The sequence below is a fragment of the Gopherus flavomarginatus genome, chromosome 22 (assembly GCF_025201925.1).
Source record: "Gopherus flavomarginatus isolate rGopFla2 chromosome 22, rGopFla2.mat.asm, whole genome shotgun sequence".
Classification (NCBI taxonomy): domain Eukaryota; kingdom Metazoa; phylum Chordata; order Testudines; family Testudinidae; genus Gopherus; species Gopherus flavomarginatus.
Genome location: NC_066638.1, coordinates 18,702,873 through 18,724,747, shown reverse-complemented (window position 1 = coordinate 18,724,747; position 21,875 = coordinate 18,702,873). Strand labels below are relative to the sequence as shown.

Below are 21,875 nucleotides of genomic sequence, written 5' to 3'. Positions count from 1 at the left end.
AAGATATTGGAAAGTTCTAGCTCAGAGACAATTTCACCACTATATGAAAACTTGCATTTTAGATTTCCGGGAATGGAGGTGCACACCTGAGCAGCACCATAGCCATCAGATAAATACATTTCCTTTTGCCTGATCAGAGTTGAATAGGAAACTGCTGATGAAAAGTCAGAGCAAAATTAACTTTCATTTGTGCATAGAACATTTTTAAAATTCAAGCATTGATCATTCCTGGAAGGTTTTACAATTTCCTTTTTAAAATTGGTTCAGGCAAAAATTGACTGGTCTGTCTATAGAATTATTTCCCTCTTTGATTGCTTTTGTCCTTTTATTATAGTGGAGATCTAAGTCTCAGAGACTTGGGTTTGGAATTTTTTTTCTGTTTATTTTTCACATGCTTGACCTATGCAGAGGTGTCTGAAGTGTTTCTGTCCTGTTGGGTTTTGTTGGACACATACTGCATATCCGTTTCTGTGACTTGCAGGTTTGCAGGCTGTTGAAATGAAAAAAATTATTGTAGGAAGGAAAGAAAAATTTATTTCTTTCACTTGTTTAGTGCTGATTTAGGTTTCTCATTACTGGTAGTAAATATTTTGAGAGCAGACTTTTATGTCACAACTAAGGTGCAAGTGCTGAGCTCCTGTGAAGAGGAGGAAATGGAGGGGCTGACATAAAACTGATCTTATGATTCAACTTAGCTTCACATCAACAAAGGACTTCATTAGGGGGACATCAGGTAACATGTCCACATGTCAAATTGCTCTTTAAGGTTTCCAGCCAACTAAAGTAAGAACATAAGACTGGCCCTACTGAGTCAGACTAAAGGTCCGTCTAGCCCAGTATCTTGTCTTCCAACAGTGGCCAGTGCCAGGTGCCCCAGAGGGAATGAACAGAGCAGGGAATCATCAGGTGATCCATCCTCTGTTGCTCATTCCCAGCTTCTGGCAAACAGAGGCAGGGACACCATTCCTGCCCATCCTGGCTAATAGCCATTGATGGACCTATCCTCCATGCATTTATCTACTACTTTTTTGAATGCTGTTATGGTCTTGGCCTTCACAACACCCTAGTTCCACAGGTTGACTGTGCATTGTGTGAAGAAATACTTCCTTTTATTTGTTTTAAACCTGCTGCCTATTAATTTCATTTGGTGACCCCTAGTTCTTGTGTTATGAGAAATAGTAAACAACACTTCCTTATCTACTTTCTCTACACCAGTCATGATTTTTATAGATCATATCTTCCCTTAACCATCTTTTTTCCAAGCTGAAAAGTCCCAGTCTTATTAATCTCTCCTCATATGGAAGCTGTTCTATACCCTTAATCATTTTTGTTGCCCTTTTCTGAACCTTTTCCAATTCCAATATACCTTTTTTGAGATGGGGTGACCACATCTGTACATAGTATTCAAAATGTGATTGGTTTTTGCTTACATTCACATATCATCCTTGGTTTAGTGCAAAGAGAAATAAACATCATCTGCCAGAAATATCCAATATATATTCCCTCTTTTGACAGTGTAGGTAGTTAGTTTTCTGTTGGCAGATCCTTTTTCAGTAGGCTTTAGTTTTTGGGGAAGCTTTAATTCTTCCTCCCCTTGTGTATATACCCCACAGGAATCTCCAAGTACCAGGTATCAGAGGGGTAGCTGTGTTAGTCTGGATCTGTAAAAGCAGCGAAGAGTTCTGTGGCACCTTATAGACTAACAGACGTCTGTTAGTCTATAAAGTGCTACAGGACTCTTTGCTGCTTTTCCAAGTACCAGGACTTTAGGATGTCTCATGCAAAGTCACCTGGATTTAAATATTGCCCCTCTTGAGAGATGGCCATTCCAGTTAAAGCTAGGTTTGAGGGAATCTCATATCCTCAGTAAGTGTGCAAGTCCTTTTAAAAAAGGATTTTAAAAGTCAGAAAGCCAGGTTTAAAATGTTTCTTCTTGACTGCTCCATGCAGCCTGCCTTGGACCTGAGTCCACCTATCACACACACACACCCATCCAACCTCCCTGGACATCTGCCTGTGGTGCTGAGAAGTGGTCCTGTGGTGCTTGGTGTGAGTTATTTCCAAGGCTTTACTGGATATGCCTTCAACTTTCAGGAATACTGATAGGACTGTCCTTGTTAAGAGTGCACCATTCCTCCTCTAAGAGTAGAGGCAGATCTATGCAAAAGACTCTGTAAAGAAAAGGTCAAAATTGTCTCTCTGCTCCCTATCTAAGGATACTCCATGGCCCAAGTTAGGTACCAGAGAAACTCCTAGGGATTATGGTATCTGTTGTTTGATACTGTCTCTTGAGGGCACCTTGTCAAAGATTTGTACAAAGACTGCAACCACAGGTATCTATGGTACCATATATACTGGTTGCTACCTTTTCTTTGGCACCATTATCTGTGCAGAGTACTTCAACTTTACCCTTGAAGTTAAGAGTTCCATTTACCTCAGTATTAATGAGAAATATAGTACTGAAGGATCTCTAGATTATGGAGGAATCTGAATCTCCTTTGCTATTGGTAGGACTCCACATTCCACCAGCATGTGTGACCACTGCCTCAATGGTACCAACCTCCTGTCTGGCACTGAAAGCTGCAGTGAGTTACAACCTAGCATCTCTGCCTCTGCATCCCCTCCTTTGGCATTGGAATTTTCTTATTCTTCTTCTCACTCCCAACAAAATAGGAAGGGCTCTCCAACATATTCCCCTAAGGCCCCTTCCTCCAATTCATTTCTCATACCTGGAACTGATAGGCTTGTTGAGCCATGCTCCAATACGTCTCCCACTATCTTCAGATCTCATGCCTCAGAACAAAGGAGTCCCCCTTCTTCCCATCCCATCCACTATACATCTAATAGGATGGTTTCTGGATGGATGTCAGGAATAGAGATGTCGTGTTTGATAGATGCACAGAGCATTCTAATTATCAGCATAAAAAAGCTCTACCAGGAAAACTTAGCCCTGGTCTATACTACAAACTTCAGTCAACGTAACTCTGTAAGCATCTACAGTAAAATGTAGCTCCCACCGATGTAACTTACCCACTACACTGAGTTAACTCCACCTCCATGAGAGGTGTAGCACTTAGGTCGATGTAGGTAGGTCAACGCAGCATCAGTGTAGACACTGTGTTGCTTACATTGACGGTTGCTGCCTTTCAGAAGCTGTCCCATAATGTCCCATACTGACAGTTAAATTGGTACAAGCACTTCTGGTTAGGTTCTGCACCACCGACATAAGGAGTATAATGTGGACATGCAAAAGTGATGTAATTACTGCAGTGGCTGTACATCGACGTAACTTAGGTCAACTTAATTTTGTAGTGTAGACTTGCCCTAATGCTGCTAAATGGAGAAGATTTTTATCTTTGTGTGAACACCACCAACTTCAGCTTCTTGAGACACAAGTCTCTGCAATTTTGGACTACTTGCTCTTTCTACAGAACTCAAGACTTCCAATTAATTCTGTCAGAGGACACCTTACAACTATTAGTGCTTAGTTCCTTTGGAGGCGTATACAGTCTTTTCCCATCCCACGATATCCATATTCCTTATGGTTTCCATTGACGGATTTTCCAGTTATAAGGACACCAGCCCATGTGTGGGATCTTAATGTGGTTCTGGCAGGTCTCATGTGTTCTCCATTTAAGCCCCTGGCTTCATGTTCTCTCATACACCTATCTGTAAAGGCCTCCTTTCTTGTGGCAGTCTCATCAGCTAGGAGGGTGGGAGTGATAGGGTTCTTTATGGCAGACTTTTTTAATACTGTTTTCCACTCTGACAAAATATTCCTTAGGCTGCACCCTAAGTTCTTGCCAAAAGTTCGCTCCAGACTACCATTTAAGTCAGGTTACATATCTACTTATATTATTTTTTCTCAACCCCCATTCTAATCATGGTGAAGCTAAGCTACGTACCCTTGGTGTCCATAAGGATCTAACCCACTGCTCAGTTCCTCTCCTAGGCTCTATCTAAGAGGATGAAAGGCTTTTCTATCTCTACCCAAGGATTACCCAAGCTGGTTTTGAGGTATAATAGACCTTGCTATGAACTAGCTAAGCTCGATCCACCAGGAAATATTAGAGCCCATTCTGCGAGGGCTCAGGCAGCCTCAGCTACTGTTTTGGAAAGCGTTCCCATAACTGACCTCTGTAAATCTGCCACCTGGGGTTCTCTAGATATCTTCATTGGACATATGGCTTAGTGGAAGCATCTGGAGCAGATGTTTCCTTTGGCAGAGCTATTTTGCAGTCTGTTTTTAAATGAGACTGACCATTCACCACCTCAGATCATTGTTAGGGAGGGTATTCCATAATATATGGAAACACATTCAAAGAATAAAGAAAAGTAACCTGTACAGTAACTGGGGTTTGATATGTGTTGTTCATAGATGTATTCCCACAACCTGTCCTCCCTCCCCTTTGTTTTGGAGTCCTATTGGTTGGATTTTGTGGGGAAGGGTTATGAACTACAAACTGAGCAGTGGTTGGTCATGCACTGCCCTTTGTGCTCTTGATATGGGATCACGCAGCCCCAGTGGAAACTGCTGGCCAAAAGATTCAGATCTTGAGTGCAAGGGGTGCATGCATGCCAAGAGCTGTATGAAAAAAATATGTATATGTGTAGATATAGTATGGAAACACATCTCAAAGAACTCCAGTTACTGTACCGGTAGGTAACTTCTCTATTGTCCTCACTGAGCATGCTCAAGTCAAGCCTCAGTCTGCATCTAGTGCTGATCAAACTCTGCATGCGCTATCCCTGCAGAGTGACTAGCATGTTGACTGTAGCCCCAGGCTACAAGGGTGAAGCTGGACTGTGCAGGTAATGTCTGGTAGGAGTTGAGGTGGGGCTGGGCACTGGAACTGAGAGCAGGGAGCCTGTCTCTCTTATGCTCTCAGTGATGCACCTGCTTCCACCCAGGCAGTGTGTAGGAGTAAGGAAGAAGCTGTCTGATTTAAATGCAGAGGGGACAAAAGCTGGACCTAGAGCATTCCTGGGGAGGGTCAGGGAGGTAGATTGGGATGGGGAGCTTGCGGGGTGGAGACTGGCACTGGCTGGGCAAGGAAGCTAGGTCTGGGAGCCAGAAAGGGGCACAGGGAGCCAGTGGGTGAGGAGGGAACTGAGATTGAATGAGGAGCCAAGAGGGATACTGGAACTGGGAACCAATGCGGGTGAGGGGAGACAGAACTGACAGGAAGCCAGGGTGTGGAGGAAGAACTGGCACTGGCTGCACAGAGACAGGGACAAGGTGCCAGGTGAGGAGAGGGCACTGAGACTGGATGATGAAATGGGGGTGGGGAAACAGATCAGGGAAGGGAAGTGCAAGGAGGCTGGGGAGTTTGAATGGGAGACTGGGAAGGGTTGGGGAGGGGGACTGGGATGAGAAGACTGTACGGGTGAGAGGAGGGCTTCTGCGAAAGGCAAACTGGGGTCAGAAGCCTGAAGAGTGGAGACTGGGATGAGGAACTAGTGGTGGGGAAGAAAGGGGACAGGTTAAAGGGAATGAGGCAGAGGGGGTCAGTCTTGGGAGGAATGGGCAGAAGAGTTTGTTCCCACTAAACACAGTCCCCTCCAGAGCCTGGGATGGAATCCAAGATCCCTGAGTCTCACCATTCCTCTGCTGTCAGCAAATATCTGTGAATCCCATTGGCAAAGTGTCCCAGCCCTCACTAATGCAGATGTACCCAGAGGATAGCAACTTACTCATACTATCATTTACTCCATTAGCTCAAGTGACAGAGGTCTGTGAGGTGGATCTAAAGGTTCCAACCCTTTCGATTAATCATGTGGGCAGTCAGTATGATGCTGCATGATGGAATTCTATTTTTTTTCAGTTTGCTTTTTAAAAAACCTAGAAGCGCGCTCGCTCTCTCTCTCTCTCTCTCTCTCACACACACACACTTATACTAAAAGAACACTGTTAAGATTGCAAAGTCGAGCACTCCATAGTTACTAGAATTAAAGTTACCTGTGCAACCTTAATTCAGCCCTTTTATGCATATGCCTTATGGTACAGTCTTCAATTACACAGTAACATACTATTTCCCCCCCCCCCGGATCCCTGCCTCTTTCAGTGCACAGGATGGACAAGACAGGGTTCACTGAATGAGCAGCTATTCAAGATTTTGTTTTCCCCTTATTTGTTTAATGTGTGGCCCCAGGTCTTATTTACTGCATACTATTCAAACCCTGCTCTCAAGGCGGAATTATTAATTTCTTCACAGGCTTGTCACTGGTGCTCTTCAATATCTGAGTGCTTCACAAATATTAATAAATATATTTTCAGAATGCCCCTGAGGTGAGGGTGTGTGTGATGGGCTGTACTTGGCTCTTTGAGGCCCCCACTGGAGAGCTCATATTCCTACTACACCCCAGCCCGACCCAGAAAGGAGCAGTGAAGGTGGGTCCTCCAAGCCTACCTTGAAAGGTTACGGAAAGCAACCAATCAGAGTCCAACCGGCTCAGTTAAAAGGAGCTGCAGGGCCTGAGCAGGTCGTTTGTTAGCTGAGACCAGAAGGATGAGGAAGGAGTGGAAGGCTGTGAGACTCCAAAGGTAAAGAGACTGGGGAGAAACCCTGCTCAGACAGGGGTAGTATTGTGAAGGGTATTAGACCTCCTAGTTCACTACACTCTGTGACATTACCCAGAAATGTGTGTCTTGTACTGCTCAGTATCCTTCTGAATAGTAGAAGCTCATAAAGTCTGTCATTTCATCAAAGGAAAATAATAATGCACCAGCCTTGTGAACCCAACTGGAGTTTCCCACACACTGTAATCCAAACACAGTGGTTAAATATATCTTATTGTTTTAACTTATTTGCTAGAGAAAGATAGATTTAAGTGATTACAAGCGATGATGCATAAAAATCAAGATTGGTTACAAAAGAAAATAAAAGGATAAAATGCAAGCTAATACCTAATGTAACAAGCTAAGTGAACTTAAAAGCAAAAGGTTTTGTCTTACCATGTTCTGCAGAAAATTTCACGGGCTTGGTTTCTTTCAGGCTGGGTTCAGTTTTTTGAGAGTCGTTGATGTCATGAGCAGAGGTGAGAGAGGTAAATTCGAGTCCACTGTCTCTCATTCTTATGTCACTCTCCCCTCTTTGAGGATTAACCACAGCTGGGGCGCAGGTGACAAGCAGTCTCTTGTTGACATAAGGTCTGGACTGTCCACACGATTAAATGAAAATTTCTTGTTTATACCTTCCCCTGCTGCAGAATGGCAGCTTAAGCTCTTTAACACCTGGCTGGGGCCAATGTATCTTTGTCACTGAAAAACTGGTTTGTGGGTGTTACCCAGAATTACAGCATATTTCAGTAACAATTGTATAGTAAAGTATCAGGGGGTAGATGTGTTAGTCTGGATCTGTAAAAAGCAACGAAGAGTCTTGTCACCTTATAGACTAACAGACGTATTGGAGCATAAGCTTTTGTGGGTGAATACCCATTTCGTCAGACGCATGTCATATAGTAGAGTCTCATAACTGCACGTATAGTGTTGCTATACGTAGTCCAACGGGATAATGATATTTAGCAGATTATGACTTTTCAAGTGATACCTCACAAGGCATACTTTGTACACAATTTAACATAGTCTTGTGAAAGTGGTGAACATAACAGTGTAGACCATCACACGCTCCTTCCATCTTCTGCAACAAATGAGGCCAGGGTCCAATAGTCTCCTTCCCAACACAACACTAGTTCATTCACTGAGCACCCTCAAATCTGTGCACTGAAGGAGGGAAGGGCAACTATGAGAAAAAACAGTATGTAATCACATAATTAAAGACTGTATCATTATGTATATGCAGAGACAACCTTAATTCTGCAATTCCTAACTATGGAATGCTTAGCTCTGCAACCTTACTAATGTTCTTTTAAAGACTTTTTTGTGTAATTATACTTACACATAACTTGCGCTTAATTTTCAGATGGCTATGCTTTCCGCAACATCCTTGTGAGGTGGCTAAATATTACACCTGTTTAACAGATTGAGTGAGTAAGTAAGGTAGAGAGAGGTTAAGCAACTTGCTAACAGAGGGGGATAGTGTCAGATGGCACTTGTACTAATGAGTCCTGTGGTCAGGCCACTACTTCTATAGTATCCTTCTTCTGAAGTAAATTTTGGGAACATGATGGATGTGTTAACTGGCAGTAAAGCTTTGAAATTTGATGTTGAAACAATTTTCTTTTAGTAAAAATACTAAATTACCCAAGAATTCATTCCTTCTTTAAATTTTTGAGTAGGTTACTCTGGCAATCAGTGGTTGCTAAGACGCAAATTGCTAGATGTCCTAGAACTGCTTGCACCATGATAAGTATCATGGCCATTCCTAAAGCAAAATAATAATGAGAAATCACTAAGTTTGCCATAGTTACTATGTTTTAAATATAGTTGTGGCTTATGGCTGAGCACTTAAGCAGATTTGGGGAAATGATGAAAGATCTATTTAGAGATTAATCTTCAAATGTGCTGGCTCCTGGCAGCCCTTTAATAGTCAACATATGAAGTCAAGACATGCATTTGCAAAATATTTATTGCTTCTTGTTGAAAATAAAATTGAGGGCAGCCTAAGGTAAATGAATACAGTTCACTCTTAGTGATTAATATGCTGTGGCTGTGTGAGCTGACCTGCTAGAGCTCTGAAAAGGCTTTTTTTCTGGAAAGCTGTTTACCTATTGTGTTTTAACATGCAGTGCAGTCTGTGAAGGTTAGCTTCGAGAAAGTTTAGCAGTGGCCTGTAGAGGGTGGTGGTGGTTTTTTAAAATGCATTTAAAAGAGTATTGTAAACTTTATTTAGCGTAGATTTTCCCTCAGAAGATGCAATCCTAGCAATTGTATAGATTGTCTGTGGATGTATAAAAGTACATACGAGCCACAGAGACATGGCTTGCTTGCATGAGTAGATATGTGTATAGCACATGTGCATAATTTAGTTTCACAGGGCAGTGTTTAGGGACCCCATCGTTGCATGTTGACTGAAAACAAGAGTTCTACTCTGGACATCCGATTTATTCAGCACAGTTGTAACTGGATTGTGAATTTAGAAACTACGTGTTTGATCAAGGTGTAAATTCAGTTGTTACCAAAACAGGAAATAATCTCACTGTCGCTTATTATGTTATGTTTCTGTGATCAAGAGTGTTCTATCAGGTAGCTAAAAATGAAAATATTGTAAGAGTAGATCATTTTATGTTTGTGATCTAATTCTGTTCTCTCTAGATTAGTTTGAAGGGACATTTGGGATGTTTTAGGCTCAAAATGTAAGGTTTTGTTTAAAGAAAAAAATATTTTGCATAACTTAAGGTGAAAATTGATTTGCTTTCACATACTATATTTTTGATATTCCAGGGAAAACAAATTTTTCCATTTAAAATTCCCTAACTGTGTTTGCAATCCAAACATTAGAGCACTGTATGAGTGGAAGAGAAATAAAAACAACAAAAATGACCAATATATTCTTTGTTCCAGCTAAGTGTACACTGAAAAGCATTTGTTGTGATAAGTTAATTGGAATTTTAAAATAATCACTTTTAAATACTGATCTTGTGATTCAATTTGTCCACCTAATGAAACCATTTGTTGATGTGATGCTATCCGGTAATGTGTCCACATGTCAAACGGCTCTTTAAGGTTTCCAAATAAAGTGATTGGTTTTTGCTTACATTTACTTATCTTCCATAATCGTCTTTTCTCTTTGCACTAAACTATCTGCCAAAAATATCCAACCTATGTTCCCACTTTTAACAATGTGACTAGTTTATTATAGGTACAATGAACTTCATCTTCAAATTACTTTGCTTTTCACAACATCCTTGTGAGGTAGCTATATATTGTACCTGTGTAACAGACCGAGTTGAGTCAGAGAGGTTAAATGACTTGCTAACAGAGGTAGGTCGTGTCAGACGGGGTTAATAATCAGGAATTCTTGTCCTTCATTCTGACCTCTATTACAGTGTATTTCATCTGAAGTTAATTCTTGGGACATGATGGAGATGTTAACTAGCAGTAAAGTTTTAACCCTGACATTTGTGCCCCAGACTGGATTAGATGACGTCTTGAGGTCCCTTCCACTTCTATGATTCTATGATTTAAATAGTTTTCTTCTAGTAAAAATGCTTAAAGGATTTCATTCTTTCTTTATATTTTTACACAAGTGTGCAAACTAAATGCTTTAATATTTGTAATCCATAATTCCATTTTAGCCCCATAGGATTTTTAGCCTGGACTTTGGCAGACTGGATCATTTTTCTTTCAGAAATAAAGTAGATGGCTCATATAACATGACTGCGATTTTAAGGCGCAATTAAGGAGATCAGAGTTTGCATCTCAAACATGGTTCTTTATTCCCTATCTGGGAATGCAATCAGGCAAGTCAATATAGCCCCTAGCTTCATTAGCTGTATGTTTTATTCAAACACCCTTGGTGCAACCTAGGAGGGGTATTTAACTGGCTGTGGAAAGCCAGCTCTCCTCAGCTGGAGGGATGGATCACCATGATCCTAAGTCAAGGGTCGGCAGCCTTTCAAAGAAAAGCCATTTTTTTTTTTATTTTTGACCAAAATATTTCGAGAGCTGCATCACATGCAAAGCTATTTGTAGAGTTAGAATTGAACATATTAAAGTTATAACTACTCACCAATACTTTTAATGCGACTTCTGCCATTTGAATTTGAATATAACTAGGAGCGGGCTCCGGGCTGGGGCAGGGAACTGGGGTGCAGGAGGAGGTGTGGGATCTGGGAGGGAGTTTGGGTACAGGAGGGGGTTCTGACTTGGGGCAGGGGGTAGGGGTGTGAAAGGGGATGTGAGGTGTAGGCTCTGGGCGGGAGGAGATTACCACAGGCAGCCGGCAGTGCAGCAGGGCTCAGGCAGGCTTCAGGCGGTCACCCCATGCCACTCCTGGAAGCGTCTGGCTAGTGGCACGACTCTGCGCGCCCGGGGGGAGTGTCTCTGTGCACTGCCCGTGCCTGCAAGCACCGCCCCTGCAGCTGTGAGGATGGGGCAGTGCACAGAGACATACCTGCAGCCACTGCTTTTGGGAGCGACGTGGGGCCAGAGACCTGCTATGCCCCTGGCTGGGAGCCGCCTGTGGTAAGCACCTCCCAGCCAAAGCCTGCACTTCGCACGCCCTCAAAAAAATGGCTGCCTGTACAGGGGCAGCCAAAGGGCTCTGGAGCCGCATGTTGCCGATCTCTGTCCTAAGTGCTTAGGGAATTAGGGGGGAGGGGGGCACACTGTGTGGAAATTTTTAAATTACATTTCTAATAAGGCAAATAGAATGGATTTATTCATGAATGGGGCTCAGGAACATTGTTACAGAGTAGTTCTGCGCATGAAGAAATGAAAGATTCAGTGTATGTTTTTCTCTGAACCGACTTAGTCAATTATACTACTTTAAAAGCCTTTTGGTTCTTTTGTACCTTCGTTTATTTCCTGCCTGGTGTCTATTCTATATAGATTCTTATACCATGCTCATCATCATAGTGTCTGAATGCCTTCCACCAGTGCTATGTGTTATGGTAATACTACTAAGCAATGTGACTATTTGTAATTTGTATTAACGTGTCACATGTTTGTTCCTGGAGTGGAAGGTGATAAGGATTATGATGGTCCTTTGTTCGTTGGAGAGTTCATTCCACAATCTTGGAACAGCCCCCAAGAAAGCTCTGCTGTTGCCCTTGGTGTCCTTGTTCTTTTTTGTCTTTTAAAAATATATATTAATTTGACTAATGTTAATGTGTTATGGTTCTCCAGTTTGTACTAAATCATAAACAAGAGTTAAATTTATCTCCCAGCTGGGTTCCCAATGTTTTATTTTTCCCATCAGAGATATTCCTCCCTTACACAAACCTCATCTTTTTAAGTGTAGGAAGGCACATTAAACAACACGTAATTTAATGCCCTCAAATTTTGTTAGCCCGTTGAGCTGCTTTATGATCTGGTTGTTTCATGTCCTTCATAATTGTCTGGGGCTGCCAAATAGCATTTTTCATGATCTTTAACTCAGTCTGCATTGCTGGTCTACGTGTTTAAGGAATTTCTCATGTACTTAAATTTAAGACACAAGAGCTGGAGTAAGAAGAATGGCAAATAATTCGCTTCTCGTAGGAAAGCTGCTGGCTGTTGGGTTTGTGATGTCTCAGACAGATTTTTTCAGGTGGTAGGAAGCTTTTAGTATTAGCATAAAGTTTAGGATGTAAAGACTAAAGCTGCTATGATAAGTGCTGCTGATTATAAGGCTGTTTACATATTGACATATTACTCTTTTAGGTTAACCCTATATCCTAACATGACCTAATCATTCTTGTTTGTGCCATAATGCTGCAGGTAAATAATGTTTTCCTTCTTAACATAATGTGTAAACATTAGAAAACAAGATTGCCCTTACCAGTAGTGCTACTAACATCTATTCACTCATTCATGTCTCCTCATAGGTTGTAACTTATTTTCATAACCTGAACGAAGCATTATTTTAAAATGGTTTAAGTATTATTTTTATATTTAAAAAAGCCTAAGGGGAACTACAGTCTATTGCATTTTAAATGTTTTGAGAAGTTAGATTATTTACTTTCAGGGGTTTCTTAATAAAAATCAGTGACTCAGTGAATCTACAGCTCAGCTGCCCTGGATCATAAAATCATAGAAGATCAGGGCTGGAAGAGACCTCAGGAGGTCATCTAGTCCAACCCCCTGCTCAAAGCAGGGCCAACACCAACTAAATCATATTATATTGGCTATATTGCTCCAAAGTACTGAAAAGCCATAAGCATTTCTTTGGTTATTTATCTGGCAGCGTACGGGATCTTCTGAATATTGACAAATCTTTATAGATGTTCCTAAGCAATCAGAAATACTCCAGCCTTACCAAGAGATTCATTTTACTTTTAGTGTTTTTCTGCCTTCAGAATAAAATGATTTTATCATACTAGAGCACAACTAAAATTTCATGTGAAATAGTAAAACATAGATTCCATAACGTTGAAGTTTTAATAACAGAAAAAGATAGACACAATTCCCCAAAAAAGCCATTGTGAAGAAAAGTTAATCTTCTGAAAAAATTTTAAAATGCTAATTTAAAGGTCAGAGATTGCTTCTTTTAATATAAAAGGACTAATTTTAATTAAGACTTTTCTAGAACTCTTAAGGAGTCTTGTGCAATTATCATTCTGTTAAAAAACACAAACTTTTCTAGAATGGAATCCCTAATATTATAGTAAGGATTTAATTTCTAGGTTTTGATATAGAATTAATAAAGCGTAATATGGGGTATAAATGTGGTTAGATGATAAAATGAGAAAGGAGAAATCTCTTGAATTGTGATCCCAAATTTGGAACAGAGCTGTTAACTCACCTATTGGTGTTTCTGTTAAAGAGAATCACTAAGGTACTGGTCCCATGGAATTTTATGACTTCTCACATGGAAAAGATATTAAAATGTAAATCCAGTGCATGCAGGCAAATATATGGGGGGTGGGTGCTGTCTTCCATATCTGGTGGGAGGGTCTGAAGGTGGCCAAATTTTGGATGTGTATCCTGGATATAACATTTTTGAAATTAGTTTTTGAAAATCACTGGATCCAAATGGCATCTGATCCTTCAATCCTAGTTCAGGGCTTACTTTTGAAAGGGGAATTATCTACTTAAAAATTCTAAAATTCTCTCATTTTTTAGTGGCACATACATTTTATTAAAAGCCTTTTTTCTGTATCACTGGAGTTAATATTGGTCACTGAATGCTGCTGCTACTTTTGCTTCTGAGCATATTTTTAAAGTAAATTTTGTGTTATCGAAAGTTGCCAGATTGACCATTCTAGAGAATCAAGCCTTCTTTTTGTCCACTTAGTTATCCGTTTGCATTGTTTTGGAGGCACATCTTGCCATCCCTCCACCCTTCAGTGACCCCTTCAGGGAGAGAAAAAGTGAAGTTTAGTCCTCAGATTTACTCACTCCTGGACAGCTCTACCTGTAAGAATTCCAGCTGAAGCTCTAATTCATTTCACATAGGTCTGAACTTAAAACAAAATGGAAAATTGTCTGAATTTGGAACTAGACTGAGGCCCCCTGGCTGGCCGATTCCAGGTAGAACATTGATTAATTGAAGAAGAGGACTTGGATATGGGGAATAGGAGGTCACTAATGGAAATGAATGCTGGAAGCTGAATGATAAATGGGAAAATTTTGGCCAGCTGATGAATGAAGTAGTGGGAAAACCCGAGGAACCCATCTGAACTATCCTTTGGGTAGGGACCAGGGCACAAGGAAGTCCTCTCTTGGATCAGGAAGTAGACCTCTCTCTTTGCTTGTATATGTATGACTGCTTGTATTCTGACATGGAGGAACAGAGGTCATTATGTGGGGATTGAAAAGTTACCATCTTCTGGCTCCAAATGAAGACTAAGAAAGCAATTAGCAATGCAAATACAGAAATCCTCTAACTCCTAACCTATTTAAGTGGTTCTACTTCCTGATTCCCCAAAAGAGTGACAATACAGTATATGTTGGGGCGGAAACATGTAAACCTCCTCGTGGTATTTGTACAATAGATTCAGTCCAATCATCGACCTTGTGGGATCTAACAATTTAATGATTTAACTACCCCCTTGGGATAGAAGCAATGACTGAGACTCTTAGGGCTTGTCTACACTGCCACTTACAGTGCTGAAACTTTCCTTGCTCAGGGATATGAAAAAACACCCCCAAGTGATGCAAGTTTCAGCACTGTAAATTGGCAGTGTAGACAGTGCTACAATGCTGGGAGCCGTGCCCCCAACTCTGGGAGCTATTCCCCTCGTGGAGGTGGTTTCTCTCCTAGTGCTGGAGCCACAACTACTCAGCCATGTTAAAGCACTGCCGCGCCAGCGCTTTAATGTTGACTGTCTAGAAATACCCTTATTCAAATATTTCCCTTTGCTTTACAGTCTGAGAGTGGTGAATTGAAAAATACAGCAATCCAGAGGTGAATTTTTGGGTCTAGCTTACTCCACCCTTTAGTGTCAAACTAAATTGAAAGCAGTTTGCATAGACCTTGTTTGAATAGTTTCTGTTTAGCTTTTTTCTCATCACGACAGTACAATTTTTGACTGAATTTGCTGCTGACAAAAGGTGGTCCTGGAGGGCAAGGGCCTCCAACTACTGTGTAGACACAGTGAGGCTGTAACAGTGCAATCTCGCTAAGTAATCTGCCTCAACCCTGTCCTGAGGGATCCAGCTTTCTTTAGGGTAAGAGAGGAAGTTGAGTGTCCTTGGCCTCTTATCTCAAAATGCCAAGTAGGCTAGTCTCGCTCAATTATATTTACTTTTGTTCTGTTAACTAGAACATAGATAGCACTAGACAGTTTTTTCTGTAGTCAGCATTGTCACAGTGAAATTGGGCATATTCATTTTGCAAAGAGGAGATGTTATATAATAATGTGTACAAATACTGTAAACGGACTTTAGAGGTAGAGTTTGCTAAGACGGCTTACAAGGCTTCAGTGTTTTACAGTTTATTTTAAGTTTTACTGGTTACTTTATTTGTAGTCTCTCATCTTGATAGCATTTTTCCCCTAGGGAGCCCTTTTCCTTTTGGCAAATACGGATTTTTATCCCCCTGTATTTTAATAGGTAATTTTGTCCCTCTGTATTAGTATGGAAATTTTTTATTTTAACAACTTCAGCTTCTGTTTATGCCTAGTATCTACAGCCTACTGCACACCAGTATTGCCTATGTTGTAGGAAGCAGCAGCCTTCACTCTACATTTATTTGCTTTAGATTGTTTTAAAGGCAGACCCCTTAAGGTTCCTTCACTGCATTCAGTTTTCTATGTTGTATTTCCTTTGTTGGTTTATGGTATTAAAAAGGCACGTGTGGGAATATTGAATTTTTATATTAATAGTGTTTCTAATAGGTCCTTTGAGTATAGTACAAAGTGAATGTGAACAGAATTTTTCTTACTGACATTATAGATGGTCCAGAAGGCCACAAATGCTTGAATAATTTGCTGAGATTCTGTGCTATATTATCACTGCTCAAAGACATGCTAATCTAGTAGGTGCTGTATGTATTGTACAATAATCATCGTATGGAGAGAAGGAAATTAAACATCCAGAGCAAAAGTGACAGTAATAAAACAGATTCAATGCATCATAAAGGAATCAGTGGAGTTTGTATAGTATCCATAAAATGTGTGGTTTTCTGTAAATTAAAAATTAAGGGGAATTAGCTGTTTCACAGAAGCAGCTTTTGATATCAACTATAAATAAATAACTTTCCAAATCTTTTATTTTTTACAGTGTATTAACACTTTGTATACAAGCCTATAGATCACAATTGGACTTAATTTTAGATAACTACAGTTTCTTTTTTGTTTTGTGGTCCCCATATGGTGTCTAACTCCATGTTATGACTACTGTATTAGTGTATCTGTGCGCTGTGTATCTATGCACTATGGCACAGAATCGTTGTTACAGTACAGTACATAATACTAACTTAGTGTTCCTGTCCTCGTCTCCCTCTGCTGTATTTTTTAATTCAGTGAAACCCTAAAGGAAATAAAATACAGACACTAAATACAGAAAAGGGTCCTTGGGGATCTTCCACATCTAGACACTGCACAGTTCCTGAATATTAAGCACTCTGCAATACCATAAATTTTGAAGTGTTGAAGTATATTTTAAGGAATTGGTTGGATGATGGACTAGGTGTCCTAACAGAGCTGTCTCCTGTCTAATTCTGTATGCCCATAGGGTAGAGAAATGGGGCAGATCATCATGAAATATCTTTTTCCATTGTAGCTCAGAGCCTTAACATTATTTTAACCCCTTCATTCCAGAATTAATTGCTACCACATGCAGAAACACTATTGATGGTCCTTAGGGGGATAAGAAGTTGAAATAAATGTGTTAAATATTGTTCATTTTAAAACCTCAAAGCATATCATAGTGAAATATTTCATTACAGTTTTCTATTTAGTATCTTTAATTTCATTATTTAAAATTGTGTAGAATCTGAAAAGTATACATTCAGGCAAATACAGTTTGAGCAAAAAAGCAGTGACTGTTTTTTAATAATAAAAAAGTATCTAAAGTGCTTTTCACTGATACTTTAATTATTTGGTGGTATTCATATCACAGTATCTTTAACTTTAATCATTTGCAATTTGAGAGATGTACTAAGTTCCAGCTGACATTTTCAAGACTCAAAGCCAAAGCCGATGGTTCTGGAAAAGGAGATTGCTATTTGCTACTAATATCAGTCTGGGTTGCTGAGGGAATTATCTCTATCCTCACTAAGTTTTAACGTTCCAAACTTGCCTCTTAAGATTTTTAAAATAGGATTTAATGCAACAAGACTCTTTTTACTTGCCAGCACTTTTAACATAGGTTTGGCATGGAGATACAGTGTCAGAATTTTGCTATAGGAACAGAAGCCAGAGAAATTGATATATGAAATGTTATAGTCCATGCTTCTGCTTTTTGTGTCTTTTATTCTGAAGTTTAGGAGAATGGTTTTTCAGTAAATTGAACAAACTAAAGAAAATGGTGGGTAAAGCACCTATCTTTTTGGAATCTTCTTTTTTATAATACTTGCTCTAGCAAACAGCTACTTGCCCATAATGATAATAAAGTAGCTTAAATTAATTAATACAATGACAAATCAGGTTTAAATAAAATATCAGCACTAAAACTTGATTAATTTGATTCAGATTTCAGTGTCAGCTATATTTCCTTCATTCTATTTTGCAGCTGACGAAAATTGCTATTTATTTTTAGTAGAATTTTGTTTCTTGAAGACAGTTCAGCAGTTAAACACTGAACTTGTCCTTTAATGACACTATTATTTTTCACAATGAAAAAAAGAAATGTACTGTTTCACAAATCTTATTCAGAATCTTGAAACTCCAGACTGCTTCCTGTCATTCAGAGTGTAGCCATGTTAGTTTGTATCAGCAAGAAGAAACCATTTTTTCATGTTCTCTGTGTATATATGTCTTCCTCCTGTACTATCCATTGCATGCATCTGATGAAGTGGGTTTTAGCCCACGAAAGCATATACCCAAATACCAGTTACTTTCTTCTTGAAAATACTCCGATTTCTTAATCTGTTGAGCTGTGACTTCATGTTTTTATGAGGTTAACCATCATTTGGAAGTTTTGAAGACCCTAAATGAAACAGTACAACAGTTCAGACTGTATAGGGGAGCTAGGGATGCTGAGGATGGTTTTGGTAAAATATGATTGTACTGGTTTTTAAAGATTGTCCAGTGGAAAGTGTGTAGATATATTTATCAAAGCATGGTTACCTTAATTTTTCATGAGTTAAAAAATCTGTTTTTGAAATTAGTTTGTAATAAAAATGGTGAAAATTAGAGTTCATTTTCTCTAATTTTTTAACCAACTTTCTGCCAGCAAAGGTGTGCGTTTGGTAAATAATATGGAATATGCCACCCATCTTGTGTCCTGACAAAAGGTGAATAAAACATTAAACGGACACTCTAAACTAAAAAGCTGTGTTGCTTGGAGAACTCCTAATCATCTATCTAACTGCACTACAGTTATCCCAGCCCCTATAGTGCATGCTTTCTCTTGTGCTGGTTGTGTTCTGTGTGCTTCTCTGTAACTCTAGCTACAACTTGGATTGGTCTTTATAGGATGTCCTCTGTTTAAATGGCAGTTCATTATAGCAAATGTTTCACACTCTCCTTTCCTCTGGGAAACAGTCTTGGCTCAAATTCAGTTGCCAACTAGACAAGAAGTTTCTCCATTTTGATTTCATTTTGATTTTGGTGTAGTAAATGGTTTGATTTGGAGAAGCTTTCTGCATTCATGGTAGCAAGCTGTGCTATTTGTTTGAAAAGGAGGATCTTCTTATTGTAATTGTAACTCTATTTATAAACTAGATGTGAGTTTGGCTTAAGTTGTTCAGCGCTAATTCCTGCATTTGTGAGAACAAATTTGCCCTATGATTTATTTGAAAACAACAAATTTAAAAATCCAGATCAGAAAACTAAGAAAGTTTTCACTCTTGCTTTCTGTAGAAAACCAAACCAAATAAACATTTTTTATGGAAGTGTTAGGATTTGAATAAAAATCTGATTTGTAAAGTAGTACTCTTTTTGTTTCAGCTGTAAACTTTCCAAGAATTTACTCTGTAGTTCTGAAAATATTTCAAGAATCTTTAAATTCCACAATTTTCCTTTCCAGTCTTTATTTATTAAATGGAGTAAATTACAATTAAAAAGGAAATTAACATTTTATATGTAAGATGATGCTATGAATTTCAAATGACAAACTACAAATTCAGTTTACCACCCACTCCTTCATCTGCTGTGCGGTCCGGTGTGCTATACACAGTAAATTTTATTTTATATATATATATATGTAAAATATAGCACACAAACACACACACACCAACCCCAAAATGGAAAACTGAGAAATATCAGGTCAAACAGGTTTTGTCTGACCCAAAGTGAATTTTTTTCATTTATTTTTCTCAAGAAAAATTTTAAAAAATTAGTTTTGGTTTGAACTGAACTGGATTTTTTTGGCTCAGTTTGAGTATATTGTGTAAGGTCATACCTCTTGACCTATTTATTTTTCATTGGGATGATTTCATTATTTGGAAAGTGCTCAGATACCACATAAGGGGCAAAATGTAAGAATCTAAATGCCGAAAGAACAGCTGCTACATGATATGAATATAAGGCCAATCCTGTTTCCATTGAAGCCCATGGCAATGTGACAGGATCTGAGTCTAACACAGTCAATAAATTATGAACATTGCTGTTATTTATGTATTCCTAAATTATGATGTATGCTTTTTGTGATTGCTTTAACCTAGCTGTAAAATGGTTGTATACTACTTTTGCGTGCTTCATGTATCTTTTTGTGGGGAAGGACTGATTTATAGGGAGGGTATGAAATTGTTCACATCTTAGTGTACATCATGGGAGAAGTGTCTTACTCTATTGAATGCATATTGAAGGTAAATCAGTTCTTGAAACACTAATTGATTTCAGTGTTGTGAACTGAGTTTGGCCGACGGTTTTTACATCAGTGGTTTGGAGATAAAGAGGTAATCGAAGAGCAATTAAACTTTAAACTGTAATAGTTCATGTTTTGCATCCTGTTGGTACTGTTTATTGTCATAAGTCTAGTGGATTTTATTTTTTTAAATGCCAAAAAGCCAGGCAAGGATAAAAAAACACTGCAGAAGTAATGTTTTTATTTTATTTTATTTTATTTTTTGAATAGCAGACTATAAAAATTCAGTAAAGCGATTCTGAAAGTAGTCTCCTTCAGAACGGTCACTTTTCTCCGGTAATTCCAGTGGGTCTTAACTCTTGCTTGTTACAGTCAGCACTTAATACAGATAGCATTTAGTACTAAAATCTTTACTTTCTTTGAAATTAACTTTTTCTTTCAAAGTAAAAGGTCAGACTACTCATTCTTAAGTGTGCAATTTAAACAGTTATTGCTAATAATCAGTCTTGCTTGTAGAAACATTTAGTTGTGTCATGTCCTGATTTTTTATGTGACAGTTATGTAAATGTTCTAAATTAAAACAGGTTAGATTGTATCATTCTGTTTACTGACATAGTAGCCTGGAGTTGATCACTTAAATTAACTCTGGTAATCCTAAAGTGTTTTTACAATCACAGCACACGTGTATGATTGAAATGTTCAATATATTGGCTTCTATAGTGAGTATGTTACAAGTGAAATGCAGTAGAAATGTGCCACGTGCGTTTAAACCCTCCCTCCCCCACACCATTGTTTATGTCTTTGGGGCTTAATGGTAAATCTTTGTTTTAGAAAACCTCCATATGTGAGTTTGGTCTCTTATTTTAGAGATGGCAACCTGACTTTAGAAAGCTTGAGAGCAGAAAATATAGAAATTAATATTCTCTGATAACCTAAATGATAAGCACCCCACAAAGTATATAAAGCTATGAACACCTTTTTTAACAGGCTTTGAAGACTGCAGATGAAGACACACATTCTAACCATTTAAGCATAATAAAAATATTAATACTCATGGAAGAGGGACAAGACTTACCTGAACAACCTGTAAGTATGTTTGTAAAATCTTATAAATTATTGGAAAATAAGTCAATAGTCTAAAAAAAGTCAATTGTCATTATCTAATGTATAACAGGAAATATGTCTTACATTTGTTGTGTATTTCTAGATGTGAGGATTGTTCTTGCTGTTGGTAAAATATATTGTGCCTTAGCCTAACTGGGGTTATACAAACTACAGTAATAAAGTGAGTAGATAGGTACATTTGACGTTTGTAATATCTTCGTTTAAAATCATGGATAATAAATATTTCCTTTGTTCAGAACCTGTACAGTGAAATACATGGTTTCAAACCATTTATGGAAAATGAAAAATTACTATTTAAGATAGCACTTGTAAAATAGTTACCATAAACTCTATGCTCTTTAATTTCTTCTGGTACCCTGGAGATCTTAGAGAAGTTCCCTATTCCCTAGTACATTGTGAGCAGCTGTTGCAGGAAAGCAGTATTGTCACCTTTTAATTTAATTTAACAGTGTCTGTAGGTAAGAAGTATGGTTGGAGTGATATATGTTTTTAAATCCTATTTGCTGCATCCTAAAACCAAAGTTCTGCTAATAAAGATTTTAGAGTGAATAACGGATTTTAAATACTGTAACAAAAACAAGACATTTTAATTTTTACTATTTATATTTACAGTTTCAAAATTCCTCAGAGGTGCTTCTTATCACTGATCATGCTCTTCTTGATAGAAAATTTGTTGACAAAGTTCTTGAAGATATTTGAAATATTAGTGCATATTTGTTTTTTAAATTACTTAGATGGAATGTTATTGTCAGTTCTGGAAGAGTAAATGTGAATGCAGGATAATGGTCAGCAT

The 21,875-nt window shown here is 38.7% G+C and overlaps 2 protein-coding genes across 6 annotated transcripts in view; both read left to right on the top strand.

Annotated features, from left to right (window-relative positions):
• The window catches only part of SMPDL3B (sphingomyelin phosphodiesterase acid like 3B), a 241,181-nt gene that overhangs the window by 52,370 nt on the left and 166,936 nt on the right, over positions 1-21,875 (top strand). The window lies entirely within an intron of this gene.
• Positions 1-21,875, top strand: part of EYA3 (EYA transcriptional coactivator and phosphatase 3) — a 144,383-nt gene that overhangs the window by 29,904 nt on the left and 92,604 nt on the right. For all 3 annotated transcript variants that reach the window (XM_050932327.1, XM_050932326.1, XM_050932325.1), the window contains exon 2: positions 20,945-21,043. In XM_050932327.1, the coding sequence (XP_050788284.1) occupies positions 21,011-21,043 (33 nt within the window). In that variant the 5' untranslated portion in view covers positions 20,945-21,010. The remainder of the gene's footprint in view (positions 1-20,944; positions 21,044-21,875) is intronic.